The 18,611-nt window shown below is 34.6% G+C and overlaps 1 protein-coding gene across 2 annotated transcripts in view; it reads right to left on the bottom strand.

The window, feature by feature from the left end:
* Positions 1-815: 815 nt before the first annotated feature.
* Positions 816-18,611, bottom strand: part of Eaat2 (Excitatory amino acid transporter 2) — a 226,930-nt gene continuing 209,134 nt past the window's right edge. For both annotated transcript variants that reach the window (XM_081758158.1, XM_081758157.1), the window contains 3 exons: positions 15,583-15,717; positions 12,256-12,406; positions 816-9,573 (listed from right to left, as the gene is read on the bottom strand). In XM_081758158.1, the coding sequence (XP_081614284.1) occupies positions 9,454-9,573; positions 12,256-12,406; positions 15,583-15,717 (406 nt within the window). In that variant the 3' untranslated portion in view covers positions 816-9,453. The remainder of the gene's footprint in view (positions 9,574-12,255; positions 12,407-15,582; positions 15,718-18,611) is intronic.

Here is an 18,611-nt window from a genome sequence, read left to right as displayed (position 1 = left end):
CTGTGCTTGAATTTGGGAATAGTCAAAAGTAAGACTCTACTAAAATTGGATGATCTAACTTGTGTTCTTTCTTGCCAAAATTCAAATTTGAGGATGTTAACCTAATATATCATCTTATCACTTTAAAATTTAGTGACAACTCATTTTCTAAGGTTATCGGTGTAAAAACGTTTAGAACTTGGAACCTGATACGCAACGATTAACATCGATAAATATGGAAAATACCAATTTCATACTTTAAACTTTAGTCACAACTCATAATCTAAGATCATTGGTGGAAAGTTATCCTTCCTGAAATCTGATTGGTTGATTATTACCTTATGCTTTAAATTTTGGACTTGAAACCGGATAGGTAACCTATTGATAGACACTAATAATTTCTCACGTTGAATCTTAGAATTGTAGTTAAGATCCATAGACTAAGGTGGTTGGTGCGAAAAATTTTAACACATGATACCTTATAAATGGATGATATGCTACAATGCTTTGAATATATTCCAAATCCATTCTAATCAAATCTCTCTGCTAAAACCGTACGTCACAGAAGTCTACTATCAATTCCAGTTTCAATTAAAACAATATAAACCGAATTCTTTCACGTGGTGTACAGGTGACAATTGCAATTCATTAAGCGTTCTAAGAATATATTCCAAGTTAGTTTCTAATATCTCTACTAAAATCGCAAGTGATAGCAATCTAAATCAATTCCAGTTTCAATTAAAAACAATAGAAACCAAACTCTTTCACGTGGTGTACACGTGACGCGCATACTACTAGTAAAATAAGGATTTTATTATTAAAATGAAAGAAGAGTATTTATATTTACTTTTTATTCACATAAATAGGGGGGATACCTTACAGTCACTGATATATTGTATACATGTTATAGTATGAAGCTGATCATTTATCCACAAATAGATTTTTTCTTTTTATATCTTTCTTTTGTGAAATAACGATTTCGAAAAATTATTACATTTACGATTCTTTATATTCTAAACACTTTTTTTTTTTTTTTGGTTGTTGAGTATTCCATTTTTTGTATATATTTATATAAAATTTTGTAACATTATGTGTGTGTGAACAATTTTTACAGACTACAGTTCTCGAAATTTGATTTAAGAGCACTCAAATAGTCTTTTTGTTTTTTTCTGTTCTTTTTTTTAAAAAAAACATTAAATTAAGAAAAATACTAGAAGTTTTATTTTTTTTCACTCTTCAGAGTCGGCTAGTTTTAACAGAACAAAAGAAATTATCACACAAAAAATGAGAACTACTTTAAAAAACAAACAGTCACGATCATCGTAAACAAAAATACAAAATACGTTTTTTCTTGTGAAGGTACATATAGATATATGTATCTAGACATATACACATTCACACGTTTGTTTATAATGATTTACGAAGAATCAGGGCCATACGCAATAATCTGGCAAGGGAATGGTTTCGTGCTTACATTAATCCTTATTTACGTAGTACTAGTGGCGGATCCAGTCAGGGATCGGGGGGACCAAGCTCCCCAAGGTTTTTGGCTAACAAAAATAACTGAAGCTATTATTTATATTTTTTGATTTTTTTTTTGTAATAAACTCATGATATACCTATCATAGTCTGAGTTCTGGCTGCCCTCCCCCCGTTTTTACCTTTTAGATCCGCCACTGCGTAGTACAAGTAAATATTTCCCTCCCATATTCTTGAACGAATATTAGGATCACTATCTCATTTCGAGGCACATCCTAGAAACGTTTCTCAATAGCATTAGCAACATTTTAAAATAATTGTGTTCCCCAACGTAACGATAATAAGATATTATAGATTCATGCATATAGCGTAAGTACTCTTAAATAAAAGATAACCATGTGATAGTTTTAAACGGAAATACGGCAGAGTTCCTAAAACGGCAGAGGTATAGTAAAGACTCTATGCCTTTCTGAAGTACGTATTTTCCTTTGTTGAAGGTTAATTGGGCAGTTTATTCTCTATTGTATTCTCAAGCAACACATACATACAAATACAGTACTGTATTTTCTAAGGAAACACTCGTAGTATTGTTTTTAAACCCCATTCCCGATAACCCGGCATTTTCACAAACTCGGTCCACTAAGGCCGAGTTTTCGGGACTTTACTGTATACTAAAGTAACTAAGTACATACACACCCTTCGAACTGCTTATCAATGAAAACGGAAAGTATGAAGAAATGGAAAAGGATAGACTTTTAAAATGAAAGTTCAGTTGTAGGTCATTCTTAGCCGTATTGAGTATTGTGCTTGAATGGAACGACGGAAGAATGCATTGCCAGGTTAAAGGTTGAGTTATTTTTTTTAAAAAAGAAGAAAAAGTATTAAAAAGACAGATATATAGATTGATAGATATGAAGAAAGAGAGACAGGGAGAAAGAAAGAATGAAAGAAAAAGAAAGAACGAAAGAGAGAGGAGATGGCACGAGACTAAAATAGTGAACAATGTGGAGGTAGTGAGATACGAAGAACTAGGAACAAGCGTGGTAGATAAAGTACAAAATTAGTATAGGCAAAGAAAGTTGGAGAAACAGAAAAAAAATATATATAATTGGATGTATGTATGTTTCAGCATAACTCTGAAACACCTCGTGCAACTTCAACCAAACTCAGTTCACACATGACTCGCAATCTGGAAAACATACCTCTAGGGCTAAGGGTGAGAAGTAGAGTGACATGTATCGAAAACGACCAATAGTAATGTCGAATTCATAGTTTTTTTGAGTCTCTGAGATGAATAATGACTGATATTCAAGTCCGTTCGTGTAAGTCCCAGTTCAGCACCATCGGCATAGGGGGTAAGAATTGGTTAAAAAATACAATGTTCAAAATGCCGAGATTAGTCTCTAATCCATAGTTTACGGGATCTTTAAGATGATTGGTGACAGTTCCGATTACATTTATGCCCAAGTTTAGTCGAATAGAACGAATAAAAGTACGTAATACAACTCTGTAGAATCTTCTAGGAAGTTTGTAGAAATGAATAGAAGTTTGTAGGACCTTTGAAATGGGTATCCAAAGGTGTAAAAGGAGTTTAATTTTTTTTTTTTCGCAAAGAGTAATGACTGCATAGTATGGAATGCACTTTTAAACATAGTACTTGGGTTGAGATGAGTTTTTCTAATTTCTTTTTGATTCCAATACCCATTGTACTAGAAAGTGGAGGTTCAAACATACCTTTCAAATGTTTTCTATAAACGTATCCTTCCCGTGAACATTCCAACTATAAACGAATAAATAAAAATTCCAGATAAAGGCGAAATGATGACATACTCATAATGGACACGTTCTTCCGACATTATTTAAGCACAACATATGTATAAAATTCATATTATTATCAGTATTATATTTAACGGTTTCAATTGTACCGTAAAACTGTTATTACCTATGTGTAGTTTAAAATATTTGTACCTATAATTTTAAAAATATTTGTACCTATTTTGAAGTATTTGAGTCTGGCGAGAAACAAGTGTATTTCATGAAATATATATATATACTGAAATATCATTAAGGAATATATTACGCAGGCATCTATTGTACGTATATTATAAATAGAATTTTAAATTTATTTTTAAATATTTCAGAAATGGTTAGAAATATGGGAAACTAGTGAAGTACATTTTGCCATATTACTAAAGTATCATTATATTCCATGCTTAAAATCTAACTATATATATAGCCAGATGACATGCTGGCATCAATATGACAGCTTGAGAGATTTCTTTGAGAAATGGAACCCTTACAACTACATAATTGCGTATGGCCCTGCAAACTATGATTATATTTATAAAAACGATACGATCTTTCATAAATATCCTACAACACGATTACAGAAAAATAACAGTTATTTCTATGGTCGCCTGAGAACAACAACAAAAAGAAAGAAAAAAGGAAAAAGAACAACAGACAATAAAACTCAATATATATATATATATATATATATATATATATATATATATATATATATATATGTATCATTACAATGTAATACTGCTTTGGTCTCTACGAAGAACACACAAGCGTTTTTAGAGGGTGTCCTAACAGTCTGTGGAAAGAAGAATAATTGGTAAAACTAATCTAGAAGATACAAACCGTAGCCTTTCCGATCTACTAGTAAATATTTCTAAGTTTAAACCTAATAATTAACTGTAATATTCATATAGTAATTTGCATGAACTTAGAGAGACATGATGAGAAAATGGCAAAATGACTTTTTTGAAACACTTTTCTTGCCGTAACCACACTGCTACTTAACTTGCAATGCTTTCTGATTCCTCGTAAAGCCGAAACTCTACGCCTTTCTTATTTTTATTCAGTTCGCTGCAACTGATTCGATATTATTTCTACTCTAGATTTGCTCTGACGAACATACGAGGGAGGACCCATCCCCAAATAAAAAGAAAGGTCTAAAAGCGCGCGGCCTTTCCTAGGCTTAGTAGCGAGGTCTAGTAGAGACCGCTAGATAGGTCTCGTAGAGACCTTCTCAAATCACTTGCCCTAGCAGCGTCTGCGTAGGAGATTGATTGTAGTGTTGTTTTTCTCGATTGTTTTTGTTTGCCGTCTGCGAAATCGTTATGAGAGATTTAAAGGAACAAAAAACTGTTAGAAAATTTGCCTCTTGCTTGCAACGGAAGCTAATCAAATGCTTTAACAGGCTTTCAAGAAGGGTGCTATGAGCATACACAAGTTTTCGAGTGGTTTGAGCGGTCTAAACATGATGAGAGCAATGCTGAAGATCATGCTCATTCTGGGATCTCTTCATCATCTCAAAACGAGGAAAACATTCAAAAGATCAACAAGGATCGTTGTTGCACGATTGACAAAATTTCAGAATAGAGAGGAGTGTGTTAGAGCTCGTGCCAGCGGATTTTTAATGAGGATTTGCAAAGGAGACGCGTTGTCGATAAGTTTGTTCCTTGCCTGCTCTCACAGGACTTGGATATTTGGGCTCTCACGACACGAGTAGGCTATCGTTTCCTACCCTCCGTATTTGCCAGGCCTAGCCTCGTGAGACTTTTTTTTTTTATCCCAGAGAATGAAAAATATAAAAGGCAGGCGTTTTGATGATGTGAAGGGTATCAAAAGAGCTTAGCAGAGGACACTGGACGATATCAAAGTTGAAGAGTTCCAGAGAAAAGTGAGAAAGAAGACTGGAGAATTGCATCGCATCTAATGGAGATTACTTTGAAGGAGACAAAGCATTTTGTAAAAAGAACAAAAGTCCGTTTTTTTTTTGTTTTTTTTTTTTTTTTTGGTCTCTTCTCATAAGTAAGCAAGTAACTGTCGTATTATTTCTCCGTACTAAAGAAAGGCATTCGTATCGAAATTAACTAAAAAAAAAAAAATAATAAATAAAAAAAAATAAAAAAATCAAATCAAAGTTCCATGATATGAACTTCATAAGACAGGAAATTATGAATTTGTATGATTTTTCAATTCTATTCAAATGTCTTTTCCTGGAAATAATAATGTAATGTTATAAAAATACACCAGAATGATAATACATGCTACTTTTTTTTTTTTTTTTTTTTTGAAATTTATAATATAAGTTTTTATAATGGAATCAATTTTAGCTTTGATAAAAAAAATAAATAAATATAGTTACGATTTTTTAAAATGCAGCAAGAATAACTGCTTTGGTTACGGCATGGAAAATGTTAACATTTTTTTTTATAAAATATTAATGACATATCCTTTAAGCTTTCGACCGGCAAGAAAATTATTTTATTGCAAAAAAGTTTCAATGTAGAGATGCTAAAACCTTTCGTACATCTTAATATTGTAAAAAGCTGTAACAGATATCGATAATATTGTAAGCATTAAAATTAATTTTAAAAACAGCCTTAAAAAAATCTTTTATAACAATTCTTAGATTATGTACATAAAATAAGAAATCTCTATGTTTACATTCAAGTAACGTCTTACAAGTTTGTTCGAACACAGTTCTTGAGAGAAAAACCCACAAATAGTCGTGGAAGACACTTTATTTCATGTTTGAAACAAAATGAAAAACGACAATTTGAGACGTTTACTCTCAGGGAACTTATTGAAAGACGCCATTTTCATATTTTAAGTACGACATCTACAGTAAGTAACTGATTACAGCTCCACGTTAAACATGTAATATTTTAACATGCAGATAAAAGTACAGTATATTATTATTACCTAGGTATAAACAAAAACAAAATAATGCTGCATAATGTGCGTTGTACTCTGTTCTACATCGTTATTGTTTTCAAAGAAACAAACCTTAAATGAGATGTTCGCACTATGCTTCAGAAACAAGAATTTTATTGTCTATTTAACAGGTTTTTCTTATATAGATAAAGAAATGTAAGTCATATGCTGGTTTCTCTCGATTTTTTTTTCAAAACATGTCTGGTTATTAAAAAAAAAAATTCAAGGACTAACGCGTTAGGATGTTATCTGATAACATTGATATGTATATATAGATATGATACTATAGAAAGTGCCAGAGAGAGAGAGAGAGAGAGAGAGAGAGAGAGAGAGAGAGAAAAGCGTATTTATCTTATGCCTACATCCGTATTCATATATAATACCGGTAATTTACTGAAACGACAACAAAAATCAAACTATCTATCTATCTTTGGCCCTTAAAATAAATATATATCGTCGGCGTTCAGGCAGAAGTCACGAATTCCAAAAACTTACGAATGAAGTTAGGCATTTTTTCCAGTACGATAAGGAAACACAAGGTAAAATATACATGATGTTCTAATATTGTGAGGCTAGATGTAGCAGGTGAAATTGTGATGCTAAGCGTGGTTATCCTTAGCACAATAATGCCATCTGCTACGTCTAGCCTCATAATACGTATCAGAATGTCGTATATTTCACCTTGTATATAGTCTTCGTACTGGAGGAAGTACCTAACTCCATTTGTAAGTTTTTGGAGTTAGTGACTTCTGCCTGAACATCGATGATATATTTTCTAAGCTCGAGGTCGATCGAAGTTTGCGCATCCTAAGATAATAATAAGAAAATCTAAATTGCCAAAAGGGAATTTGCAATAGTCCGGAATTGTATCTCGGAAACAAAGTTGAGAAATACACAAAGATTTTACATCGTCAAGAAAATGATATCTATTATATGGAGTTACTATGGGACTAGGAATTACTATATTAAGCAATGGCTACTGAAGAACCTAATAAATAGCCGACCACGATTTTTAACATTAAAAAAAAAATCTTAGATTAAAGTACAGAGAACTTAATAATAACAAGCTGCATTAATCATGAATTTGCACAGTAATATAAATGATACAAATTGCAATGATAGCTTAGAAACAAAAAAACAGAATGTTATCTTCTGGATGGACATTGATTACATATTTAGTGCTAGAGATATCAAAAGCTTCATACTATGCTTGTACTATTCTTCTGTATTGATGAAGTTACTCAACTCTCCTGTTTCAAAATTACTATTTCACTTTCGTACAGAGCTTGAGCTGTGATAGGAGTAGTCTGTGTGCTGTACTTCGTAACAAATCTTATAATTCATGAAATAAGTGCAACTTTATTCAAAATATATCACTCAACTTCTTTTTCTTTTTAAAAAAATCCCTTAACTTCATTAAAAGTGTAAACTTTTAAACCTCTTTAATAATTAATTCAATTTTTTTCTACCAAAATAATGTAACATTTTCTTTTTTATAGTTTATCGATATATATATATATATATATTTACACCATAGAAATGCGAAGAATATGGGTATGAAGGATGTGTCAAAAGAAATTAGTTTCTACCAAATACGGCAGTTCTTTGTTTGGTTTTTCGAATTTATTACTACGTAAGTTTGTAGATAAGGAATATTACATGAAATCTACCTACAAGATATATTTTTCTACTTTTCATGCAGAATATCGAAGATATAATAAGATATATTAGAACTATTTGTAATACAAGAAAGAAGCTTTTTCTTATTTTCTTTCCTTAATTGAGAGATATTGTTAAAAAAAACCTAAACTTTTTTTTTTTTTTTTTTAAGATACACGAGGTACGTGTGATCGTAAAAATATTAAATAAATAAATTCGGTTCTTCATATACAACTAATTTGTAATTTCCAATTAATGTAATTAAAAGCTAAAAGCATATTAAGTTAATACAAGATTTACTCATTAATAATTCACGAATTAAAGTAAAGAATGAAACCTGCTTTAAATTTTCTTAATGGATACGAAAAGAATAATAATTATTTTTAAAAAATGCAGCAATTAACGAGAATAGAGAGTATTAATTGACAGTTTGTACTGATTTGAGATAATCATTATTGTCATTTAAGGATTTTTTCACACATATATTAGTTTAGATGTGTAAGAAAATGAAATAGTCATGCAAGTATCTAATCAGCTGTAACTAACTTACATTTTTAATTTATTAAGTTATTTTATTTATTTATTTTTTTGTGAGAGCAAGATTTTGAAATTTGTATGTAATTAACAAGTTAAGTGACGGGGACAATAGTGTGAATTTGCTGTACATTATATGTCTATATGAAGCAAGTATAAAAATATTAACAATCTTTAGGATTCTGGTTCTTCCTTTCTTAGTCAGGACTTGTCGTCATGAAGACTGAACAACAGAATGCTGTACCTTTGTACTCTTCACATCAGATCTGTAACCAGCCACAAGTTACAGGGAAGAAGTACGAAATATTTCTTTTGAAAAATTTAAAAGACTTCCGTCAAATAAGGGACTTCTGAGTTTAATTTCTACTTTCTTATTTAATTAAGCAAAAGATTACTGTAATATGTCTTGCAGTAGAGCTACCTAAAAGATTCTTTTCTCCTAAGTAGCAGAGTTGGATAAACTGAAACATATCGTTGACAGCTTCGACCCAACGTTGGGCCGAAAATGGGTCAACTCCATGTTTTTGTTATAGGTATACATATATCTAAGGATAGAAGCTTTTCAATTCATGGATTTGAAGAACTTTTACCCTTTATGCTACAAAGTATACTTTGACGATCCCTTGTTCAGAAGAATAGCGCGAACATCGTTTTCGTAGAACCGAAACATTTTAATCTTTGTTCCGCTAATCTTTCTTAAAATCCACATTCTATTAGCACACACCTCTATATATATATATACACACACATATATATACACACATGTTGTCCGTAAATATACATATATTTATATAATACAACAGGCATTTGTTTAAAACGTACTAAACAAGTAACTACCCGTTTTTCGATGGTACAATCAGGATGGTAGTATATTTGACCTTCCATCGAGATCAAGAAAATCTTTTTTTGTTTTTATTTTTTTTAATTGGATACTCGTGTTGTTTCCTCTTTTTTAAAATCAGCCTTTCATTTCTTCTATAAAAGGATTTGCTTTAAAAAAAAACAACAACCAATCCCTATCATTTCATTTTTGTTTATCACAGCACTGACGTGACTTCAGTTGAGTATTCACTTTTTCAAGCCATTACTAAGAACTGTAGCTTCCACGACGATCACTTCAGGTTCACTGGACTTCATCTCAGATTCTTTCATCAGCATAGGAGGAATGTACGATCCATTTCCACTTTCCTGTGCACAAAAGAAAAGGTATGAAACATCTTTAATTTCAATATATGTGAATATTTATTCATCATATACATAAATATTGCATAATCCTTACTCCAACTACTATTATATTTTAAATATATAAGGGACATTCAAATGAAACCCGGTCACTAGTGTAAAGTAACCGTAACGATTGTATTAACTCAAAAATGTTGTACACATACTCACATATGTAGTGATACACAGTACACATACTCAAAAATAGTCGCCAAAACTGTTGGCACATTTATCCCATTGCGACACTAGCCGGTCGATTCCATCCTTGAAGAAGCTAGTAGGCTGCTGTTGGTTCCAGCGTTTCCCACCGAAACTGCTGCAATGTCGTCTTCACCGCACTGGCCGTGTGTGGGTGGGCGTTGTCCTGCAGGAGGATAACGCCATTAGACAACATGCCTGGGCGTTTCGACTTGATGGCTCGTCTAAGGTTCTGTAAAATGGCTTGATAACGCAGAGCATTGATGGTGGCACACCGTTCCAGGAACTCGACAAGCAGTGGGCCCTTGTGGTCAAAAAAGGACATCATGACCTTACCAGAGCTGGTGTGCACGGCCTTTGATTTCTTTGGAGGTGGTGAAGTCGCATGTTTCCACTGCTTGCTCTGACACTTGCTTTCCGGTTCAAAATGGTGACACTATGTTTCGTCCCCTGTGACAATACGCGGCAGAAAGCCGTATTCCTCTTCATGATAACGTTGCAGATGACTCAAAGACAGCACCATTCGCGTATTGCGCTGTTCGGCGGTCAGTAGGGGGGAACCCACTAAGCACAAATGTTTCGAAAGTTCAAGTGTTGATGCATTATGGTGTGAGCGGTGCCCACGCTAATAGCCAGTAACCGATGGTTCTCGTCCACGGTGATTCTGCGGTTGTCAAAGACTAAAGCATTCACTTCTGCAATCATTTCCGGTGTGATGACACGATGAGCCTGTCCAGGACAAGCATCGTCTTCCAGTGACTTGCGCCCCTCAAGGAATCTTTTGCGCCATTCAACAACACTTGCACGACTCAGACTGTACTCAGCCTTCATCCGTCGATACATTTCACTGCCTCCAACTCCCTCCGCCGCCAAAAATCGAATCACTCCTCGTTGTTCCTGCTTACTCGCCTGCATGTTCGGTAGTGGACGATAACTTGTGTGACCACCTACTCTTCGGAGTGAAACCACACTGGCTCTATGCAACGTCAAACGGTGCGCACGCGTCAGTCTCTCTACCAATCGATGGCGCCACCATACCCGCAGTTACGTGGTGCCACCTTACATGTAAGGCAAAGTTAGACGACTTACAAGGGTTCTTTTGAATGTTCCTCATATATATATATATATATATATATATATATATATATATATATATATATATATATATATATATATGTGTGTGTGTGTGGGGTGTTTCAAAATAACGCCGACAACGTTTGGGAGGTGATTCCTGACACCAAGATAAGACAAAAAAATATAGACCAACATGAGTGCAGAAATCCGTCACTTTGGAATTATAAGCAGCCAAAAACATGGAGAACATCAAAGGTCCATAGCTCCAATACTATGGGACCTACCGTTGTTAATTTATACATAGTAGTTCGAGAGCCATTTTATGCAACGACAATATGTACAGTATGTGTTATAGAGGACAATGGTCCGGTATGAAAGATACCCCTTTTTGTTGATAGACAGACCTGTACATTTATGCTGTTGTGGCCATACTTCTATATTTAGGCTGTTAAGATATAATAAGTGAGAACGCCATCTTAGAAGGATGTGTTTTTGGAATTACAGCTAATAAATGATAAGTATTAAATAAATTCAGTGCTTTAACAGTATAAAGAAATAATTTAATTTCTTGGACTAATTATCGTAGAAAGTTTTGGAGTTAAATAAAGTAAGTTTAATTGAACTGGGACAGCAATAAATATTAGAATATTTGTTGCAACATAGGATCTCAGGTTCGGTCCCAGCTCCCGTCAAGTTGTTTTTGTAGTGAACAAACACTGGCGTGCATGGATTTTTTCAGGTTTTTCCATTTCCTCCTAGTCTTGCTATTCTACTATTTTCATCCATTTCATTGTCACCGTCTCACCTATCTTGGGTGCATAACGTGGGACGTTAAACTAAAAAAAAGCTTCCTCCCATCAGGGGTGGATCCAGGGGGGTGATCGGGGCGATCGCTCCCCCTAGAAGAGTAAAACTTTCTTATTTTATATATATATATAAATAAAACCCATCCCAAAGTTTGGAGCCCTTAAAAGTAACAGTATGACAACCCACCGCCCCCCCCCAGAAGTCGGTCCTGGATCCGCCCCTGGCTCCCATACCCTCATTATAGAAACTCTTTCATAATTATTCACTTCATTAATCATCCGCCTCTTTTAGCCTACAGGGCATAAACGTTGGACGTAGAACCAGAAATTTTTACTTCTTTCAAACAGAAAATAAACGTAGCTACATGTTTCTTCTCTACTATCTTTGTACTACGAAAATCGAACCCTTTTTTAATTTTGTTGACCGCAAACCGAACATAGGGTTCATTCTCTTATTTTTTTAGCACCTGCCTGTATTGTTTTAAATTTCTGATATAATTTCTGTTTGATAAAATCTACAAGATGAAATGGAAATGAATTTGAAAGTTTTTTTCTTTTCTATGGTACTTACTTCTTTCAATAACGCTTGTTCCACATCTTTGGCCATATGCGCAGCAGCTAACTCAGCGTCCATGGCTTGTAATTCTTTCTTGGAAAGATGCTCCACAACAGCAGCAGCGTAACAGTCCCCAAGCATGTTGTTTGTAGTACGCACTCGATCACTGAAACAGAATGAAAAATATCCTTAGTGATATACTCAGGAAAATTAACGATCATCTCACTTACTGCAAATTTTAAATAAATTTTTACACTTTTAAGATTTCGGCCATACTCCAGAGCCTTGTTCACTGAGGATATACACCGCACCGTAAGGATATGCTCAGAAAAATTAACGATCATCTCACTTTTTGTAAATTTGAAGTAATATTTACATTTTTAAGTTTTTGCCCCTCCTCCAGGGCCTTGTTCACGGAGGATATACGCCGTAAGGATTTACTGAGAAAAAATTACGATCATCTCACTTATTGTAATTTTTAAGTAATATTTACACTTTTAAGTTTTCGGTCTTCCTCCTGAGCCTTGTTCACGGAGGGTTAAGAAATTAATACAAGAAATAAAAAGATATCAAATAAATAAAGAGAAAATGAACTCTCCTGCGGAGAGCAATGTGGAAACACCTTCTCCTGTGTACTACTGTAGTACATTTATCAATTAATGATATAGCTCAGTAGCGAAATGGTGAAGACAGGTTGTGTATGGTTCTATTTGACAAGTGAAAGGACTAATGCATGGTAGTGTTTCGTTGCAGCAGCATTCGATTTATTTTTTAATTACATCATCTCGATTTGTTGTTTCAAAAATAATGTGTCATCAACGTACTATGAATCTATAAATCAAGTATTTTTATTTTGCAATGTATCTAGGTTAGCCAAGAACGGAGATAGAGAATTACGCAGGACCGGTTTCTACATTTGGTGGCATACATGGTCCACAAAAGTAAAAATAATGCATATTATATTATATTTCAACAACCTAAATATTTCATTGATCTTTGCGTACTTAACTTCTTCATACGTAAATAAGAAGTTGCATTCAAAGACGAGTTTAAGTGCGACAGTGGAGTTGAGTTGATTTTAGTTTAGCGTCCCTTTCAGCAGCGAGGCTATATGAGACGTGGACCTACTGATTAACGTGGAATCCGAACCGCATGAGCTCCCACCGGGAGTGCGACAGTGGAATACATATAACACTCATTTAAATCAAAGTCTGATGGAGGGATACATATCAATTGCATCTATTGAAGCCATTTCAACGCGGTTTTCACTGATCAACTTACAAATGTGTTCTTTCAGTTTTAAACTGTTTTTTTTTTTTTTTTTTTTTTTTTTTTTTTTTTTTACACAGTACGAAAGAATATTTAATTCGTTGAAAAAAATTATAAGCTATTTAACTTTTAATTATTCTAAAGTTCTCCTAATTTAATAGATTTGAAGGAGCCCCTCTCCCTTTCTATTCGGGACAGACCAAAGTGTCCTACAGGTCACGTGGAGAAAAAATTCACATTTTCTTGACTCCGGCACCAAGTTCTGACCGTTTTCCTTCCAGTTGCTCCAGGTACTCAATTTACAAAGAACCGGTGACCCCCTGAGCTGCTTTCAAATTAAAGTAGAATGGATATAAACCCCATATTCACTGGGATCATCTGGGTCGTCAGTAAGATTGCCTCCTTTTGGTAAGCCTAAAACGGGACACACTTATCGAACATGTGCTGATCACCTGTTTTTCCTTCATAAAATTTGTACATTGAACAATTTATTAAGAGTAATATTCTTAGATGAACATACAATGAACATTTAAACCAAACACACGAAACAGAAAACTCGTAGCTTCAGTTAGTCGACAGTTAGTTGAACAGAAGTTATGACCCACTGAACCGATCAGAGAATAACATCAATGTTATGATTTCACTGCTGCCAACACGGAAAATTTTCGCGACAGTACTATATTGGTATCTCGATACTCATAGATATACGTATCGATATCTCGGTAGTCATAGATACACAGATCGATATCTCGATAGTCATAGGTACACATATCGATATCTCGATAATCATTAGGTACATATCTCGATATCTCGATAGTCATTAGGTACATATATCGATATCTCGATAGTCATCAGGTACATATATCGATATCTCAATAGTCATTAGGTACATATATCGATATTTCAATAGTCATTAGGTACATATATCGATATTTCAATAGTCATAGGTACACATCGTCGGTCGAAATTTACAAATGTATTTACAAATTTCTGTCGCATATTTTGGGATCATTTAGCATTCAACCATATAATTTGTTTCCCTTAGGCATAATTTGGGACTCTGAAAAGTTCATCAAAATGTCCCGCCTAATTCAGGGCAGGTGACAATCCTAGTCGTCAGATTGGTAGGTAGACATGTTCCAACTAATCGACCAAAGCTCTAACAGGTATCAATGTTTGCTTCTTATTTTCTTGATTTTTTTCCTAACTTTCCTATCCTTATCGTCTGAGAAAACAGCTCTAGGTGAAAGCAGAAATCTCGAAAATATAAAGATTATTCAAGCACTAAAATTTGAAGCAAGGGAGATCTATGGATCTAAGTTTAATATGAAACCTAAATCCCTGGAATCTAACCATTGTTCCTTGCGCTAAGTGGGTAATTATATTACCCAGTATTCAATGATTACTGTTTTCTAACGATTAGCTGTTTTATCAAAACCTTTAACAAATATTACAATAATTTTAAAGTTAGTTTAGATGTAAGGATGAAAGCAGAAAGATAATTTTGAAAACAGTAATTAAAAAATAGTATTAACAATCGATTAGAAACACAAAAGCATTTTTATTTTCAATCAACAGTAGGAGAGAAGAAACTGTGGTAATCGTAAAGAAATACAGATGTCGGGATTTCAGCGAATTTGCACGTTTCATAGCCCTTATATGCCGAAAAAGCTATTTTTGGATGTCTGACTGAGTCTTTCATCCTTATGTATATACACATGTCTAGAGACCATACTGTTCAACGTATTAAAATCAATATCAGATTCTTCAAGTTTTTTTTTTCTTGTTCATCTTTTTTCATTTTCTCATCTTCACTTATTTTTCTTTTTCAAAAATGACTCTTTTTTCTTTTAATTACAATTCACTACCTATTATAAATTTATTACAAAATTTTTCATCATATGGCTGAGAAGAGGTACATAAACTTTGTGCATTTTTTATTGTTATTATCAATCTGCATATTGTATCTGGTTAACTTCGATAATTAGCACAAATGTACTTCCCATATTGATTTTATTAACAACACTGTGTAGGTAATTGTAATTAATAATATTTTAAGGATATGATACTTACACAAACCAATCAACGGCAAAGAACAAAGATACATCTTTAATTGGAGCATCAATGGCCGTCAACACGATTAACATCAACACAAGAGCAGCACTCGGGACGCTTGCAGACGCTATGCTAGCAGCAGTGGATGTTAGGCTAAAACATATGAAAAACAAAAATACAATACCATCTGCAGCTACTATTACATTTACTTAGAACTAGGTTATCATATGGTTAATAAACAAATATATAAATAAATAAACGTTCGGTGATCCATGTAAAGTAATTTATGCAAAGAACATAACTTTTTTTTTTTTTTTTTGTTTCGCTGAAAGATTTGAATACTCACATGCAGTGGCGTATTTAGGGAAGGGGGCTTTCGGGCTTAAGCCACCCCGAAACCTTACTTACTATAGTAAAGTATATGAAATATCTTGCAGAATTTTCACATTTTAGGCAAAGCCCCCCCCCCCTCCGAAAGTTAGCAAAGCCCCTCCCGAAACAAAATCGTAAATACGCTACTGCTCACATGTATATTCTTTATTCGTATGTGAAGGTGCGGGAGAACAGGTTTTATTAAGCGGGCATTTTAGTATAGTTAATTAATCCTTTTAAGATCTTTCGTAATTATAACTACGATAGCATAGTATCTTCATTATTCGATTAAAAAAGCTTTTTAGATTATTTTTTTTTTTGTGTGTGTGTGTGTGTGTTTTTGTAATCACGAAAGCATTGTAAAACACGTTACGTATGGTTTCAGGCCACTCTACGTCGATGTAGGGGTGATGACGTCACAGCTTAATTTTTTTTTTCGTCAGGCCTATTTTTATTATTTTTTTTTAGCGGGCTTACTTTTGCACCCAGAAGATTAAAATTTCACACACACATTCAGTACATCCCTTAGTATTCTTCAGATTTTTTCAGATCTCTGCGTTAACACAGGGGATGTCCAGAGAGGCAAAAAGGTATATTCAAGATGGCGTCAAGCTCGAAGTCGATGCAAAGTGGTGCTCTTATTGTTTATCTTTTTCTCGTGGTTATGTGTAGTGTTTATGTGCGTGCTCTACTGTCTTCATGTAGTAACGGTGCTGTGACTTTCCCAAATGAAGCATTGCCAATGAAACATGGACTGAAGTGTAGTGGAAGATCATTTCATTTTACTGCTGCTGCCTTCATACCAAGAGGACCGCCATGTGCTCTCTCTGGTACTGCTAACAGTGACGGAGGAACTACCAGTGATTTTGTGACAAGGTATGAGTCAAAAGCAAAAAAACAGTGCCTCATTCTCGTTTGTTTTCTCCTCCTTTGTGGTGATATTCACGTAAACCCTGGCCCACCCTGTCCACATTACACTAATGCTTTCAATATATATTATCAAAATGTTCGTAGCATTAAAAACAAATTACTTGAGTGCTCATTGAACCTAGGTGAGATAAGGGAACTGGATTGTTTCGCAGTGACCGAATCGTGGCTGAATGAATCAGTGAACGACAGTGAAATTAGCTTTTCTAATAATTTCACCATTTATCGTAAAGACCGCATAACTCGTGGAGGTGGAGTGATGATTTGTGTAAATAATAAGTGGAAGAGCAAGAGAAGACTGGATCTCGAACGGGATTGTGAACTTATATGGGTGGAAGTATTTATTCCAAAGCGTCGTTCTGTGTTTATTGGATGCTTCTATAGGCCGCACAAGAACACCCCCCAGCACATCTTAGAAGCTTGCCATGACTCACTGTTACATGCGTTGTCACACGGTGACGTCATCCTATTGGGTGATTTCAACCTTTCCATCACGTGGCAGGACAGCAAGCATGGAGTCGCTAAAGATGGAAACGACAGTTATTTCATGGACAATTTTATTCATGGACTTGGTCTAGGTCAACATAATATGCATAATACCCGCAATAATAGCAATCTTGACTACATTCTTTCTAACTTAGAACCTCGTTGTGTTGTTCCATGCAGAAATCTTTTTCCTTCGGATCACGATTCCTTGGATGTTTCTTTCGATTTCCTCCCCTCCACTACTACAAACCAGGCCCTCAAAAGTAGGTCACAACTTCTATGGAAGAAAGCCCCCTGGGGTGACATCTGCCGGGCTATTGAACTGTTTCCTTGGTGTTTGTTAGAGGTAGGAACTGTTGACGACGCTGTGGACTTATTTACATCCGTTGTCCACTCAGCCATAAAGGACTTTGTGCCGGTGAAAGCATCAAAATCGAACAGGTTTCCGGTCTGGTACGACAATGAACTTCGTGACCTTCTTAAAAACAAAAAGCTTGCCTGGACTCTATGGAAATCACATCCGAGTGACTACACATATAAAAACTTTGCTAGAATTAGAAGTCTTGCCAAGAAGGTACAGCGACGTAAATATTTTGAATACATGGACTCAATTGGTGATTTTACTGTTAGTAACCCTAAAGTCTTTTGGTCTGTAATTAAATCTAGAACAAAATCTCTGGGCATACCGGCAACAATTCAAGATGAAAATACTGAAGCGAGTGATGATCAAAGACCAGACCTCTTCAATAACTACTTCTGCAAAACATTTACTTCCCTTTCCTCTACAACCCATCTCCCCCCTCTCCACCCCATCTGTTCGGACACCTTATCCATTCTCTCTACCACCCCGGGCGAAGTTCTGGCTCTCTTGCTATCGTTATCTCCACATAGATCACTTGGACCTGATAAAATTAGTCCTCTCTTTCTCAACAAAACTGCTTCAGTTATTGCGCTTCCTCTATCTATCTTATTCAATAGATGCTTCAAGGAAGGGTATTATCCCACCAGTTGGAAACTGGCTCACGTGACCCCAATATATAAATCAGGACTTAAAGATCATGTATCCTCCTATAGGCCAATATCTCTTCTTTCTGTAATATCAATTATCTGCGAAAAAATAATTAAAGACAGGCTACTTAAATTCACCTCACCTTACATCCATAGTTCTCAGCACGGCTTTCTACCGAAAAGCTCAAGTCTCTCAAACTTAAGTACTCTTCTTTCCTGTGCAGTTAAATGTATGAATAACAATACTCAATTAG

This window comes from Thermobia domestica, chromosome 5 (assembly GCF_964235325.1).
Source record: "Thermobia domestica chromosome 5, izTheDome1.hap1.1, whole genome shotgun sequence".
Lineage (NCBI taxonomy): Eukaryota > Metazoa > Arthropoda > Insecta > Zygentoma > Lepismatidae > Thermobia > Thermobia domestica.
This window is presented reverse-complemented; position numbering and strand designations above follow the sequence as displayed.